The sequence below is a fragment of the Panthera leo genome, chromosome D2, assembly GCF_018350215.1.
Source record: "Panthera leo isolate Ple1 chromosome D2, P.leo_Ple1_pat1.1, whole genome shotgun sequence".
Lineage (NCBI taxonomy): Eukaryota > Metazoa > Chordata > Mammalia > Carnivora > Felidae > Panthera > Panthera leo.
The window spans coordinates 15,054,230-15,071,486 of record NC_056689.1 but is presented as its reverse complement, the minus strand read 5'-3'; the positions used below and the strand labels follow the sequence as shown (position 1 = coordinate 15,071,486).

The 17,257-nt window shown below is 45.1% G+C and overlaps 1 protein-coding gene across 2 annotated transcripts in view; it reads left to right on the top strand.

The window, feature by feature from the left end:
- Positions 1 to 10,119: 10,119 nt before the first annotated feature.
- The window catches only part of MAP3K21 (mitogen-activated protein kinase kinase kinase 21), a 61,487-nt gene continuing 54,349 nt past the window's right edge, over positions 10,120 to 17,257 (top strand). For both annotated transcript variants that reach the window (XM_042908569.1, XM_042908568.1), the window contains exon 1: positions 10,120 to 10,942. In XM_042908569.1, coding sequence (XP_042764503.1) covers positions 10,120 to 10,942 — 823 coding nt within the window. The remainder of the gene's footprint in view (positions 10,943 to 17,257) is intronic.

Genomic DNA, 17,257 nt, shown 5'->3' with positions numbered 1-17,257 from the left:
TTCAAAGTCTTTTATATTCATCAGGTCCTTCAGGCTAACAGCACCAACCCAGTAAGGTAACACTAACGCCCTTAAAATCAGGAAGTCCACATCATGACGCAGATGCTGTGGCTTTAGGCCCTGGAAATTTTTGCAGACAATAAAACTAACATTGAGGCATGAGAAAGAGCAGCAACAAGAAGGGATTAAACCGGAGTAGTTACAACTGGTAGGTTCCACACTTGCGTTTACAGCAAGGGAAGGTCAGCTGGGTTAATATAAGAGTTCTGAAGAAATTTCTGCAGAGATTTTTTTTTTTTAATGTTTTTATTTATTTTTGAGATGGAGAGAGCCAGAGCATGAGCAGGGGAGGGGCAGAGAGAGAGACACACACAGAATCCGAAGCAGGCTCCAGGCTCTGGGCTGTCAGCACAGAGCCCGACACAGGGCTCGAACTCGCAGACCGTGAGACCATGACCTGAGCTGAACATGACCTGAGCTGAAGTCCGACGCTTAACCGACTAAGCCACCCAGGCGCCCCTGCAGAGGTTTTAAAAGACTGAGAGTAAGTCTTCACTTCATGAGAGGAATCTAAACTACATAGTTCAGTACTGAATTAGGCTATGCTTAAGCATTAATTAGAAAGAAACGCTTGGATTTATTTAGTGTTTTTCTTCGAAGAATTTCAAAAGAGTTGCTTAGTTTAGTTACTCCATTAATTCTCATGGTATTCATCAAACTTTTTTTTTTCTAATTTTTTAACGCTTATTTATTTTTGAGAGGCGGCTGGGGTGGCAGGAGAGGGGGAGACAATCCAAAGCAGGCTCCAAGCTCTGAGCTGTCAGCACAGAGCCCCATGTGGGGCTTGAAGTCACAAAGGGTGAGATCGTGACCTGAGCCGGGGTCGGAGGCTTAACCGACTGACCCACCCAGGCGTCCCTATATTCATCAAACTCTTAACAGTCTTCTGATTTTATATATAGATTTTAAAAATTGGCGAGTGCAAAAGCAGCTCAAGGTCACTACCAGGATCAGTAGTGTCTGTAGGCTTTTGTTGTGTATCCCAAGCTGGTTTAGGTAGTTTACACACCAAAAGTAGATCTGATAAGCAGGAAACCATCATTTTCAAAATGAGTAAGATAAAAGAGGCTAAGTTTGTTCAGAGTAGAAAAGTCAACTCACAAAAGCAGACCCATGAGTCCAAGAATCAGACATTCTGATCAAGAACATGAACTTACTGTATGTTCTGTAATGTATGTACATAACAAGCTGCTGGCACATAATAAAAAGTAAACAGCAAAAATAAACCTATTATTCTATGGTTTTTTTCACTAGGATCTTTCACTTAGATCTTAGTGAAAGATCTTTTTCTAAAAAAATCATCTCTGTTCTTTGTGTCCCCTGTTTAATATTTCTAGCAGGTTATGAAGAATCAGCCATTATATTTGAAAAGAGTCCAGTAAACCACAAATGAGACGAATTTTGGTGGGACAAAATGTACAAAAATGGTTACTCAGGCTGGAATGGAAACCTTCCTATCTCAGGCCCAAGGTCACGAGCTTTGTAGCTTTACCTCAGAAGAGATATCTCTGAGGGTTTAAAAAAGACCTTGGCTGTGTGAAACGACTCGGATTTTTACATTGTTGTATTACTCAGTGAAGTCGTTCATTGTCCATTTGAACAGCCCCAACCGTAATCTGTAACTTTAAGCACGGACAGGCAAGGCTCCAGTCTTGTCCAGTGATTAAAGTGCCAGAAATTCTAAGACATCACGATTACTCTAAAGCTGAAAGCCTGCTGAAACTTTGAGAATGTTTAGGAACCTGACACACAGACTGAAAGCTTCAGTCCAAAGCTTCAACACTGACCATACAGGCCAATAAATGTTACCTCGTTATGGTTTGCTGTGTCATCATCATCACCAAATTGCTATTATTACTCGTTTAACCCCGCATCTTTAAACTCACGGACAGGAAGCCAGAGAGCCAGATGCGAGAGAAAAATGCTAATTTACCATCTCAGCACATTCACAAAGTACTTCATGCTCCTTTTTACTCACACTACATTCATTTGTGGTTGCTCAATGACAATTTTGAAGCCATGAACTGGGCCTTCATGAGAGCGTGAAAGTCAAAGTGTACTGTGAACTCCCTTGTAGTATATGTTCAACTGATCTGTCTTCAGATAATTGGTGTCCAACTCCTTGATCCCTTCCAAGTTTTGTTCGATCTCACCTTCTCAACAACAAGGCCACCCTGACCTCCCTACTGAATACAGCATGCACCTACTCATTGTGGCTTTGCCCCATTCCCGATCCATATTTTCCTGTGCTCTTTTTTTATGTTATACTGGAGTTATCAAATCCTAATAGACTATGTAATTTATTTATTCTATTTCCCGTCTACTGATGCTAAAATATAAGCTTCATCATGACAGAGAACTTTGTCCTGTTCATTTTTATATCCCAAGTACCTTGATTACTTCCTGACACTCAAAAAAAAAAAAAACAAAAATAGGTATTGAACGATGAGGCTATTCACTCTCTGTATTCTCTCCTGTCTTTAGCTGCAACTTATTTGTACCGTTACTTGGTTTAACTGTAGCATAATTCATGATAGATGAATAAGAAATCTGACGATACCAGAATAAAATTACAATAATTTGTCACATACATGCATAATTTGGTTTGCTCAAAAAGCCCTATGTTTTGAGATGTGACAGGCCCAAGAGCCTTGGCAATGACCATTCCAAATTTTAACTCCGACCACCTTGTGCAAAACGTTTATCTTTTGTTGGCAGATGAAATTGATTTTTGGCATAGGAAAATAAACCAGATGCACACTGGTGAAACACCACACAAAAGATCTCCGAAATGTAATCCACGTAAGTCACAACAGCTGGCATTGGCAAAATTCCAGGATATCAATCAAAACGCTTTCTGTCTTAAAAAGACTGGCGCACTACCAGATACGAGCAATTAAACTGCACTGTTAATCGTCTTCCTAATGTTCTTTATTTCACATCTAGAAGTAGAAAGTTCTGAGAAAAGAGAACCAAAAATGCTGGGAGACTTTTTTTTAATCCCAAATATTTTTCCATTTTTAAAAGAATTCACACACATAGTTCTTGAGGGAACATATTTTCCTTACCCCTCTTTCCCACCTCTCCAGGGTGTCTCACCTCTGGTCATGCGCAGACACCACGGCCCATCTTTAACGTTTTTTCTAATCTGTCTTCCTTTCGCTGCTCTTCCCAAGAAAACACCCTTTCCTGTGTCTGGAAACCTGGGAGAGCTGGTCACCTTGCAAACAACCTCGCCTCTCACTGATCCCCACCATCTTTCAACTGTTCTGCCACACCATACATTCCACAGATTTGGCCCTCTCTCAATATGGCTGTTTCCTCGTATCTGTTAGCCTTGACTCTAAGATCCTCGATGGCAAAAGGGCCTCTAAATGTACTTTCACCACCATCCTTCTTCAGCCTTCAAGGTTTTCAGCACAGACTACATCTCAGATCTACTGAAGCTGAATTTTAAATGTCAGCAACCTTCTCTACATCGATTCCTCTTGGGTCATGGCTACCAAGTGGGTAGATTAGGCACCCCCCTCCCAAGAAAGGGATGATATTTTCTGCTATTTGCTACTGAAGTTCCTTCAAATGGGAAACTGGAAGTCAAAGCAGATAGGAGAGTCAACATTACTCTCTCTGCTTTTTGTCTTCAAGTCTAAGTCAAAGCCCATGAGAAAAAGCCAGATTTTCTGGTTTAATGTGAGGGTTTTCTGTTTGTTTGTTTGTTCCGTTTTGTAGACTTATTGACTTTACTGCCATGTTGCTGAAATGTCCTAGCTTCATCTGTACCAGCCAGCACTATACCAGGATATCGAGCAAAGGGTCTTATGCCCCTATTTGAATAAAAGCCTAATCAGCAGAACTGATTTTTTAAAAAAAATCCTCCCATTAATTTAGGACAATTCTAAACTTTTCAAATCTCAGGACCCCTTTACATGCTTACAAGTTATGAAGACCTCAAAGAGGTTCTTTGTATCTTTCTGTATATATTTGGTGTATTTGTGTTCTAACTGTCAGTAATGTCTATAGTGGAATTAAAACTAAGAAAATTGTAAAATATGCATTTATAGCTTTATTTTAAAATAACAACATGAAACCCATCACAGGGTAACATGTAACATATTTTTATGAAAAAAAAATATTAATGTTTTTCCCCAAACTAAAACGTATAAATAAGTTGACTGGCATTGTTTCAGGTTTTTGTAGATCTTTTTTCTACCTGGCTAAATAGGAGATCGCCAAATTCTCTTATGTGCTTCTTCATTCAGCTTGTTGCAAAATATTGTGCTGGTTGAAACATATGCAGAAATTCCAGTCTCATACAGATGAGTGATTGGAAGAAACAGAAGTATTTTTTTAACTTTTGATTTTGAGATAATTATAGATTTGCACACAATTGTAAGAAATAATATGGAGAAAGCCTGTGTGCCTCTCTCCCAATTTCCCTAGCATAACTATAGTATATCACAACAAGGACATCAACACTGATACATTCCAGCGAACTTATTTGGGTCTCAGGTTTTACATGCATTCATCTGTGTGTGTGTGTGTGTGTGTGTGTGTGTGTGTGTGTGTGTGTGTGTAGTTCTGTGCCATTTTTTCACATGTGCACAATTGTGTGACCAGCATCCCAGTTCAGATACGCAATAGTTCCATCACACAGGTCTCCCACACTAATCTCTCTCTCCATCTCCCTAACTCCTAAACACTGCTAATCTTTCCTGAGACAGAAGTATTTTTCATAGCCTTTACAGGGAAATCATGGACATTCTCTAATACTATCCCCAAACTGGACAAGTGGTGGTCTTTTAAAGACAAGTTACAATGTGGAATCTGAAATCATTATGGAATGCTCTTTTTTCCATTTATGGTTTTGTGATATCAAAAAGATATTGGTCTTTGGGAAAATACTGGCTCACTGAGCTAAGCAGGTCTTTCAAATGATGGCTTATTTCATTGTACAATACCAAGAAATCACATTTCTTAATATTACTACCAACCCTATCAGAAAACGCTTTACGTGTCTGGGAAGTTATGGAGCTAAGGAAAACAGCTACAAGTTTTGCAAAATCCTGATTTTTCTTGCAAGCTCCAATTTTATCATTGGCAACACATCCCTTCAGTGGTTTTTCCATGAGATAATAGTCCTGCTGTGTTCCTTTTCTAGAAAATGTCTTCCAAATATTCAAATCTGAATAACTACAATTTGTTTATCACTCATTCTTTCAAATAAAAATGGTATCGATGAAAAAAAGTGATCAAAGGATCACTGAAGTGCTTTTTCTTAAACGGTCATCATATTTGGGTATGCAGCACAATTATTTATATATATTTCCCATTATGTCACAGAGAATGTTAAAGACCTATACTCAAAAGTGAAGATTTAATACAATTACTAGTTTTTACTGTTTTATCAAGGGCATTTCAAAGTGAACCTGGCATTTTTTTTTTCTTTTACTACAAGTGTGTGTCATTGAAGAACACAGTCACTACTTGTGCAATTTGGTGTCACTGCCTTGATTCGCTGCACTAACCATCAGTGCAAATGTCAACACAGTGAAAAAGGCAAATATTTTGGTATAATCATGAAAATAATTTTGACCTTGTGGACCCCCTGAAACAGTCTCAGGGATCTCTTGGGGCCCACAGACCACACTTTGAGAACAGCTGACCTAAGATAAAAGGGGTAGTGATAATTAATTAGAGGAAGATTCTCCAAAGAGAAGATGATTCTTGAGGGTTGATTCTCCTTCCCAAATCAACCGCAGACTAATACAACTTTTCAAGAGAACAATTCCATAAAGCCATTCTCTGGTTTCCCTAACACTAATGTGTTGCCCTCTTTGTCTGATTCCTTTTAATTTTTTCCCTTGGTTCTTCTTTTTATCAGCTTCCATTTACATGTATTTGTCACCAAAGTTCTGTCTTAGCACTCTGCTCTTGAGTTATGATGGTCTTCCTGGTAGAATGTGCTGGGCTAGACAGAGCGGGGGATGGTTATAGCACACATCTCTAGGTAGTGCTATTTCCCCAACTAAAGATTTGGGGGGGGGGGGCAGTAAGAAAAAAGACACAAAAGTAACAAGTGATGAATTTTAGGATCAGCCAGTCCAGGCAGACACCATCAGGACAGTTTGCTGCTCAGAGGTCCGAGATGGGGAAAAGATCCCAGGGGATCACATGGCTGGTGGTTCAAGGAGGTCTACAGGAAGACTCTGGATTGTGGTATTGAGACTTATAATCACTCAGTACTCCTGTTAGTATCAAGTGTGTGAGTCAAGAGAGATCTCCAGTTTAGCCAAGTTAGAAGGCTTCACAGACTGATCCGTCTGGAACTGGAGAGGAGGGGGGAGTCCTGGCAGGTAGCAGAGTCCCTGAAGGTTACGAGGAGCCTGCCAGGGTAAATGAAACTGTCACACTGCTCCGACAGGCACACACGGGGTCCCCCTGCTCCCTACATGGCCTAGAATAGTTCCCTACAGTGTGAGACATCACCTTAGAGAATTACTTCCAAAATTCAATTCCGTGCACCTCTGATCTCCTTTCTGAGTTTCTCATTCTCTGACATTCCAGCTGTAAAACTCAGTACCCCCAAACCATCCCAAATTTAAGAAGTCAAAGAATAACCATCTCCTAAAACCATTTCCTAGGTCATTTGACATCATTACCTTTCACCTACTTCCTTAAGTTAGAAACCTGGGTGGAGTTATCTTGAACACTTCCCACAAGCCCTCATCCACAATTCTAAAATCTGAGAAGCTCCAAAAACCAAAACCAACTTTGTCAGGAGGCATTAGAAGTCATTTGGCAACAAAACTTGACATGAAATGACATGAGGCTCTTTTGGGCTTTATTTATCTCACTTGGTGAGTTTTTTGTTTTTTGTTTTTTACATTTTGGGGCAGAAATATCCATGTGTTTGATTTTGCAGTGCTGTCCCATCCCGAATTGAAAGAGTTAGTATTCAAATATGTACTATATTGTTAAGATTCTAAACCCTGGCACTAAAATTCTAAATCCCCAAATTCTAAATCCTGGCACTTTTCTGGACCCCTGAGTTTGGGATGAGGTCCTGGGGGCCTGTAATTGGTGATGAAGCACTTTTGATTCTTCTCTGCATATTGTGTCTGGCACTGGGCTGTTTCTTTCCTGATGCCAGGGCCGTGGGTTCCAGCCCCCCCTGCCCAATTCTCCCTTTTCCTGTCTCAGTGGTCTCTCTCTTTGTTCTCTTGCTTCTCACCTCGCCCTAGTCACACCTATTGCTTCCATGTTTGCTAATCTCATCTTTACACAGTTTCAATATAATCACATCACGGCTCTGTCCTGAAACATCAGGGCTCCCCAGCACCCCCAGCCATGTATTCCCAACCTCGGTCATTCCAGTACAACTTTCTTGATATCTGCTATATCCATGTGCCAACTGTACTATTTTAATTATGTTTCCTTTTGAGTTGACTTTTTATGTGTGTGTGCTTAATTTGTTTGGGTGAGAATCTTAATTTCAGTGCTGCAAATGGAAAACCCATGATGCTAGTCGTATATAGAAGACAATCATAAATGTGAGTACTCAAAAACCAAAACGATTAGAAACTATGTTTGTCAAAGGGACCAGAGACTGGCTTGCTCTCTTTTTTTAAAAAGGGATATTAGGGGCACCTGGATGGCTCAGTCGGTTAAGCGTCCGACTTCGGCTCAGGTCACGATCTCGCAGTCCGTGAGTTCGAGCCCCGCGTCGGGCTCTGGGCTGATGGCTCAGAGCCTGGAGCCTGCTTCCGATTCTGTGTCTCCCTCTCTCTCTGTCCCTCCCCCGTTCATGCTCTGTCTCTCTCTGTCTCAAAAATAAATAAAATGTTAAAAAAGAAATTAAAAAAAAATAAATAAAAAGGGCTATTAATAATAAGAGGACTATTACTATTATTGGGCACTTACTATGTGCTAAGCACCTTCCACACCTTTACATCCATTATCTCCTTCAGTCTCCCCAACCATCCTATGAGGTAGGAACTATTTGTTATTATTCTCATTTTACAGATAAGGAAACTGAGCTGCAGAGAAGTAAAGTGACTGTGTTCAAAGTCACACAGCCAGTAACAGTATAATTGAAAAGACCATGACTTTCTCATTATATATATAGCGATATTATGCCCTATCCTCCTAAAACCCAAATCGTCTCTTCATTTGCTGGTGGTAAAGGACGCAGACTTCAGGCTGGCCTACAACAGGACCCTCTCGTTCCTTTAGAATTTTTATAATTGGGCTTTCTTCTTTCTAGTCTCATCGCTTGCCATAGTAACCTCTTGACCTCTAGCAGCGCCCTGAGCGTAGTATTTATTTGTTCTCTCTTGTTTATGTGGACATGGCCTGAGATGTCCTTGTTCCTCTTTGCTATTAATCCCAGCCATAGTCGGCTCAAATAACACACCACAAGGCATTCCCCAGTGACTCCAGGCAACAGGAAGTGCTTCTTCACCTTGAGCCCAGGACAACTGGTTTATTCTTCTCTTGTGGAGCTTTCTTTATTCCCTTATCATTCTCTAGAGAAGGGGCTTTGTAACTTCCAATCTTTAGCATAGGGCCTTAGACAGAGTAAGTGCTCGTTAATCATTAAATGAGAAATATTGACACCTGGAAGGTTTCTTCCCACATCTCCATCAATAGGGACAGGAGACCCACGTCTGTCTAGGCCTGTCACCATCAGGACAGAAACTGTAAAAGGGGGGTAGAACAGGGGTGGGGTGGGGTGCGAGGGTAATGGGGCAGAGAAGGGAGTCTGTGAGTCTGGGCAGGGAGAGAAGGCGGGCTATGTCTCACAGTGGCAGACCATTTCATGAGAACTCGTCATTTTATTCCTTTCCACAGCCCTTCTGACCCAGTAAACTCTCGAAGATGATTTTCTTAAATAATGAAAAAATTACAGAGAAAAAAGTATGTTCATACAGGAAAATCTCAAAGTTCCTCCTTATCGCTAGCCTTGACATGCTCCCTGCCCTCAGACATAAAAGCTTCACTTTCCATCTCTTATGAGCTTATCCTTCCCTGCACAGAGCGAACGGATAAGGGTGGAGGCCCTGCTTCCCAGAACGTTTCTGTACAGAGTTCGTCCCGAGCGAAGCGCCAGTAAACACCTGTGAATGAACAGTCAGCACAGCAGTGAAGGCTGGAGCTCTGGGCACAGACTCCCTCGCTCTATTCGCCTTTTCTGGGAATATGTCTGGCCAACGCTTCCTAAACCCGAAACTGTGGGTTCACAGGGGACAGGGGGTTCTTTCCCACTCGAGGGACCAGTAAAGAAAGGCAAACGCGGGATTGATTATCTGTCAAGAAGAATGAGCTTCGGGGCCTCTACAACCTGCAGCTCACTGCGCGGGGGATCCGTAATCTGGTTAGTTCTGGGCTGGGCGGTGGATTTCCAATGCTCGCAGTCCGGGAACTGATATGGAAAGGCTGATACGGATTTGTTCTGCGACCTGTTCTGAGATGCACCGACTCTCCCAGAACTGCGACCTAGTCCCTCGCGTCACGCCCCAGCGCCCCGGATCCTCCTCAGCCGCTGCACTGCTTTTTGGAGAATTGTGGCCCCCCCGAAGCCTTACCCTTGGCTTGACTTTTCTGGAAAACCTCGTGCACCCACTGCCGGCTCCGCCTCCCGGGCCAAGTGGGCGCGGCGCACCCAAGCCCCTGAGCGTCAGCGGCGGGGGCGGCCCCGGACCCGGGGTCTGGGCGGGCCGCGAGGGGGCGTGGCGGGCCAGCGCGGTGGGCGGGTCCCGGCGGGGCGGGGCGGGGCGGGCCCGGAGGGGCGGGCCCAGGCCGCGGCTAGGCCCAGCCTGCCACAGGCCCGCCGCAGGCCCAGCGCGCCACCATGGTGCGACAGCGCCCGCCACCGCGGGGACCGCTGCAGCAGCACAGGCGACCCAGGCGGGACGGGGACCGACGCCGGGGCCTACGGGTGGTGGGCCCGTGAACCCCCGCGTCCCGACACCCCCTCCTTGCCGGACCATGCGCGCCCCCAGCCGCCCCGGAGGCTGAGCCCGTCGCCCCGCTCCGCCGTCGCCCTGCCGGCCGCCCCCCATGGCCTTGCCGGGCTCCGAGGGCGCGGCTGACAGGCCGGTGTCCCCGGCCCGGGGCGCCCCCGCCGGCTCCGCGTCGTCGTCGTCCGCCTCCTCCGGCGGCTCGGCCTCCGCCCCGGCCGCGGCGGGAGCGGGGCTGTGGGCCGCTCTGTACGACTACGAGGCGCGCGGCGAGGACGAGCTGAGCCTGCGGCGCGGCCAGCTGGTGGAGGTGCTGTCCCAGGACGCCTCCGTGTCGGGCGACGAGGGCTGGTGGGCCGGCCAGGTGCAGCGGCGCCTGGGCATCTTCCCCGCCAACTACGTGGCGCCGTGCCGCCCGGCCGCCAGCTCCGCGCCGCCGCCGCCGCCGCCGCGGCCCGGCTCGCCGGTGCACATCGACTTCGAGCGGCTGGAGCTCAAGGAGCTCATCGGCGCCGGCGGCTTCGGGCAGGTGTACCGCGCCACCTGGCAGGGCCAGGAGGTGGCGGTGAAGGCGGCGCGGCGCGACCCGGAGCAGGACGCGGCGGCGGCGGCCGAGAGCGTGCGGCGGGAGGCGAGGCTCTTCGCCATGCTGCGGCACCCCAACATCATCGAGCTGCGCGGCGTGTGCCTGCAGCAGCCGCACCTCTGCCTGGTGCTCGAGTTCGCCCGCGGCGGAGCGCTCAACCGCGCGCTGGCCGCCGCCAACGCCGCCCCGGACCCGCGCGCGCCTGGTGCGCGCCGCGCGCGCCGCATCCCCCCGCACGTGCTGGTCAACTGGGCTGTGCAGATCGCGCGGGGCATGCTCTACCTGCACGAGGAGGCCGTCGTGTCCATCCTGCACCGGGACCTCAAGTCCAGCAACAGTAAGTGGGCCGGGGAGGTGGTGGGCGGGGAGGGGGGCGGGAGACGCAGCCTGGCTCCGCGGAGCCCACCGCGCGTGCCAGCCCTGGGCGGGCCCCCGGGCGTAGAACCAGGTGGAAGGAGGCTCCAGCAGCACCTCTTGAGCAGGCCTTTCGGGGCCCAGAGATCCCGCTAGACCTTGGTTACTTGCTTTGGGGCAGGTGACGCACTCACCTTGACTTCGTTTTGTTGCTTTTGGATGCCTTTTTTAAAAAGGCAGCTCTGTCTTGCTTGATGACTAAACAGTTGTTAAATAGCTGGATCTCCTGGAAACCCCACGGTGCCGTTTGGCCTTGAGGTACAATAAGTGGCTCATTTTATGGAACTGCAAACCGGGGCCTCATAACCTGGGGAACCCATGGCCCTCCTTGTCGGCTTCATCAAACTCCTCCTTTCCTTCCGCTTTACGAGTGCTGAATTGAAGTCGCTCTTTACTACTTTGAATATGGCTTCGTGTCCTTTGACAATTTCCAAAGAGTTTCATTCAGACGTCTCTGCACAGAAAGTGGGATTTTATCATTGGTTTGGTAGCTTGAGTGTTGATGACAGGTCTCCAGAAAATAAACACCGGTTTGTGCCATCATGCACGTTTAGGCTACCAGCAAGCGCGTTGTCCTTGCACACGTACTTGAAATCTTGGAAGACCTGGCCTGTGTCCTTTACTTTGTTTATAAATCAAGATGGATTTTTCTAGCTGTCCATAGAGAACTGACAAATGGGCTAACCCCGAATCCTGTGAAATTTCACCTTATAAAACTGGGAATGGGATCGCTGTTGAAACTTGGTTCTTCAGCATTGAAGATCCCTTCATATTCTTAGGATGGGATGAAATCTTGTGAAAGATTAAAGATGCAGCCAGAACTGGCATTGGCCTACCGCAGCCGCCTGTCTTTCAACCTGGTAAAACCTGCTGGGACAGGCGCTAACCCAAACGGAAACATTGTCCTTCCCCAAGTGTGCAGAAAAAAGAGTGACGGCAAGAAATGATGTATTTGTTTCATGTGTGTGTGGATTCTTTTTCCTATTCAGAATTCTTCCGCACTGAAAGTTATTTGAAAATGACGAATATCCGACTTTCATTATGGGAATCAGACTATTTAAAGTGTTGGTACCTGCAGGCAAGCATTGGATAGTTTGTTTTAGTTTTTTTTTTTTTTTTTTTTTTAGGACTCCTGCCAACCCCTGATACAAATTATAGTCTTATAGTTTGCAACTACTCAAGTGTCAGAAGCAAATTCAAACAAGATATGGCATAGAAAAATGGCAGTGGTCTTGTGTTCTGAGTTTGGACAGAGGTCACATGGAGGACCTAGGATTATTTACTTTTGGACTACATGTTACAGTAAAGACAGCACAATTTTCAATGTACTTACTTTTGTAAATGCTTCAAACCTGACAGCGTTCACTACCAGTTGGTGCTTATTTCCTGGAATATGCTTTCCTTGAAGGATAGATAGGTCTAACCTGCTGCCACAGAACAAGGTGTGTGTGCACAGTCTGTGGGTTCCATAAGTTCTCTCCTCGGTGATGTCCTGCAAGTCCTTATCTGCTGGTTATTTTCTGCAAAACCTGGTGTTTTAAGGACAGCAAAAAAGAACATCATTGCTTGCTCTGCCTGGGCATTTGCTGCAGTTCTGTGATACACGTGGAACCTGCCATTCTACAGGCTTACTTACCCTGTTGAAGGGCGTCAGTTACCAACGCAGGCAAACAGTTTGGGTTAGGTTGATCCTTAGATCAAAAAAGTAAAGGGCCAGTAACTATTACTTTGCATTATGCTTAGTTTGTCTTGTCTTGTTGGATGGTGATAATGCTTGAGGTCTTCATGAATCTGTTCGTAAAGGTAGAGTACATTTGCTAGTATTTGTCAAAGCATAGATGGGGAGAATAATCCATGTTTTTATATGAATTAAAATCTTTCATAGAGCTAATACTATTCAGTAGTAAAAAGAAATAGCATGACCCTGGAATAATAACATGGTTAAGTGGTTTTTAATGACAGCAGGAAACTTGAACAGCGGCACATAGACTCCTGCACAGGAGTGGATGTGTCATTTGGACGTGGTTATATGCTGCAACTTAGTTTTTGAAAGCGTTTTCACTCTCAGAATAAATTGCCAAACTTCCTGGAGCATTTTAATTTCTGTAACTGTCAGGCAAGGCTGTCTTTGCTTTAAATTGTTGTACTTTGAAAAAGATGTGATTGGCTTGGTCGTTAGCCTAGCCAAGTACTTGTTACAGTAGGACCATTGCTATAGTTTTTAAATTACTATAATGTGGATATTTTTAATAGGTCCCAAAATGTGCAAATCACAGTGCCTAGCACATTGCCTTATCCTCACTTTCTGGTCTTATTTATTCAATGAATAAATGCAGATACTTTGGGAATTCTCTTGTGATCTGTGAAGCCATAACTTTTTTTTTTTTTTTAAGTTTATTTACTTTGAAAGAGAAAGAGAGAGCATGAGCACAAGCAGGGTAGGGGAAGAGAGAGAGAGAGAGAGAGAAAGAGAGAGAGAGAGAATCCCAAGTAGGCTCTGCACTATCAGCATGGAGCCCAGTGCGGGGCTCGAACTCACAAATCACGAGATCATGACTTGAGCCAAAACCAAGAGTTTAACTGACTGAGCCACCCAGGCACCCCTGAAGCCATAACTTCTTGTTCAGACGTTTGAGTGTTCTCAAACGTGAAATTCTATTACAGTGTGTTTTGTTTGAATTTATTGGTTATTTGCTAATGGTGGTAGTGAGTTAATGATAATGTAAACAAGGTTTTAAAAATCAATATTGAATTTTATCTTCATTCTGGAGCCTACAAAGAGCCAGTGTAAAACTACCTGGAACCAAGTTAGTTGAAATTATTGTTTAAAACAAATGTTTAAATTTGTCATAGGAAGATATGGCTTTTGTTTGGTATTTTTTCTTTCCTCTTTTCTCATTGGTCTTTTTAAGTTTTATCATATATTTGAGGTGGGGTTTATGTTGAAATCATAGCTGTGTTGTGTTAGAATCAACTACTTTGTTCCTTTTCTAACAGCCAAAGATTGAAAGTTGAGCCAAATTTAGCACGTTTTAAGCATCATTTATGTTGTTAAAACGTACTAGGCCCTGTCACTCCTGGGGTGCAAAGCGTGTAGAAAATGCCTTGCCAAGTCTGTATGCAACAACTAGAGAACAGTATGAGGCAACATGGGGTTCCTATGAACTTGGCCAGTTTTCCACCCATGCAGAGAAGGGAGAAAAATCATTGAGCGTTTATTCAGTAAACCTTGAGCCCTCCCCCTCCCCTTCCCCAGTCACTACTGGGCCCTAGGGACACAGTGGCAAACCCGATGACAATATCCCTGCTGGCACAGGACGCAGCCTAGCGAGAAAGAAAGACGGTAGCCATGCAGTGGCAAATGTGAGTGAGTACGGTCAAGAGGATTAAGCATGGTGATAGCAGGCAGTGATGGGGCGGAGGGGGAGGGTGTCACTCAGACAGGTGGTCCAGGGAAGCCACTCTGAGGAGTGACACAGACGTGGGTGAGGAGGAAGCATGAGTCAAGCAAAGATCCAGGCAAAGGGAGATTGAAGCAGCCCTGAGCCTCCCTTCCCAGGGAGAGGGGGGAAGACCAGAAGGCTGAGGCCGAGGGTCGAGCAGGGGGAGGCACGGTGGGGCTTGTGGCTGTGACCCATTGGGGGGGGTCCGCTCTGAGTGCTGATTGTCTGGAGCCTGGAAGCATTCTGTGCAGAGGAATGGTGGGATCGGATGGTGTGTTTACAGGATGACTCTCGCTGCTGTGGAGAACGGACTTGAAATTGGCCTACGCGGAGGCTGTGGAGGTTGCTCCTGCCAAAGAAGGCATTGGTTTCACCCAATGGAAGTCGTTTTCAGGGAAGTTACCAAGGAGGAGTGGAGACAAACTAGTACAGTACGCGAATTACTGAGGATTGCTTGAATTATTGGGATTGAGTCTGTGTTTTGTTTATTCTGGCGTGATTCAGGATCGAAGACAAGATTACGTGGCATAATTTATGTCTGTCGGTTCGTTTTTTAATACTGCTTACCGAGTTGTGGTGGTGGTGCTCTTAGCAGAAAACAAATATCTCGTGAGAAACTGAGCCACAGATTTTGGTAGCTACTTGCTTTTATACTTTTCATTTCAGCGATTTTTTTTATCCTGATCTTTTTTTTTTTTTTTTTTTTTTTTGCCTTCTGGGGAATCATTATTACATATATTATCTACAGTGGCATTTACAATCAATAAGTGGACATACTTAGATTTATTACCAAGTGCAACTTAGAGCTCTCCCTAAAACAAACTACAAAAGGAATTTTTTTCTTTTCTTTCTTTTTTTTTTAGTTTTTCTTAGTATGGTGTAAATAAAGGAACTATTTGAGAAAATTATAGGAACTGTCATCTCCAGGTAAGGTGCTTAAATAGCTCATCAGAGTGATTTGGAGGAGCTATTAATTACGCTATTATCAGTTAAAAGACACGCATCTTCTTCCTTCTCTCGTCTGTTCTTTTATTCCAGGCGTGTAGCTTCATGCCACAGCCTCCTTCTACTCCAAGGGGCGCAGGAAGATGAGTACAGATACCCCAATGGTGGCAAGGGCTAATCTCATTCTGAAACAAACAAAAAAAAACCAGGTAAAGGATATATTTTTAGAACAATAGCAATGATGAAGGGTCCCCACATCTTCCCCTACCATTTTCACACTTGCGTATTAAAAATAACTAGGCCATGGGGCGCCTGGGTGGCTCAGTCGGTTGAGCATCCGACTCCGGCTCACGTCATGATCTCACAATTCGTGAGTTCGAGCCCCATGTCTCTGTGCTGTCAGCAACGAGCCTGGAGCCTGCTTTTGGATTCTGTGTCTCCCTCTCTCTGCCCCTTCCCCGCTCATGCTGTCTTTCTTTGTCTCTCAAAAATGAATAAACGTTAAAAAAAATTTTTTTTTTAATAAAAAAAATAACTAGGCCAGCACTCATTTTTTTATAGCTGTTAGGGTTGGGGGGGGGGGGGCTGTCAGGTATTTGGTTCTGGATCATGCAGGCTGACTCCACTCTATGCATCTGATCAGATCATGCTTGTAGTCGTTGTCAAGTGGATCAAAGCCTAGTGAAGGAAAGAAGAGAAGGGAAGACCACTCCATCCATTTCAGAAGGTGTCTGAAAGCCCTGTTTGCACTCAAGGGTTGAACTTCTCCAGGACAGCGTAGCTACTGGCGGGAGCATTGCCTTCCACCTCTGTCAGACCTGGGTTCGATTATCAGTGTTGTCATTTAGGAGCCGTGTGACCTTGGGCAAGTTGTATAACCTCATTGAGCCTGAATTTCTAGATTTCTGATACGGTCTGCTGAATTCCTCTCTTGGATGCAGACAGAGTCCTGGAGAGGAAATCTGTTTGATGTTTCTTTTACTCATCAAAGGCGTTTGTGGAAAAACTGGCATGAAAACAAAGGACGTTTTTAGGGAACCAAGGGTAGTCAGGTGCAGCTAGAATGAAGGGCAGTCAAGGAGTTTCGTGGGAAGGAAACAGGCATTCAGCACGTGGCCAGCAGTGAGTGAGGGCCTTGAACGCCATACTAACATGTATAGACTAACAAGAGGCAGCCATTAAAGGTTTTCAGGAAGAACGTGGTCTGGTCGGCTGAAAGGTTAACATTTGTACGGAAAAAAGAAACACGAGCCTGGGATAATTTGCTTTATGACTGTCCTATCCTAGCTTATCAGCAGGGCAGTAAAAATTAAAATACTTAGACACTGGTTTGACGTAAATTGTTTATCATTTATGACGAGCCTGGTTTTTATAATCACTGTTTATTTGGTGAGTTAGTTGAGAGCATTTTCTGTCTCTGATTCACTAGAGTTAGGAAATAGTGACCAGATTTACCATGCCAGGCTGATGATTTTCATTCCAAGTGTCAGTGACTGTCCCCAAACCCTCCCCAGCCTTGAGGAGCTCCCAAAAGGTGAAACACCTCAGTAAGGAATGTCAGGGGGCAGAGCAAGGGTTCTTACACAGGCTGGCAAAACTGTGCTGGTTTTATTTGGGAGCCTGAAGCAGATTTTTACAGTTGACCTCCAATCAGTATGAATTTAGTTATTTTTAAAAATTCATCTTGGGGTGCCTGGGTGGCTCAGTCATTTGGGTGTCTGACTTCAGCTCAAGTCATGATCTCGCGGTCAGTGAGACTGTGCTAACAGCTCAGAGCCTGGAGCCTGCTTCAGATTCTGCGTCTCCCTCTGTCTCTCTGCTCCTCCCCCACTCGTGCTGTCTCTCTCTGT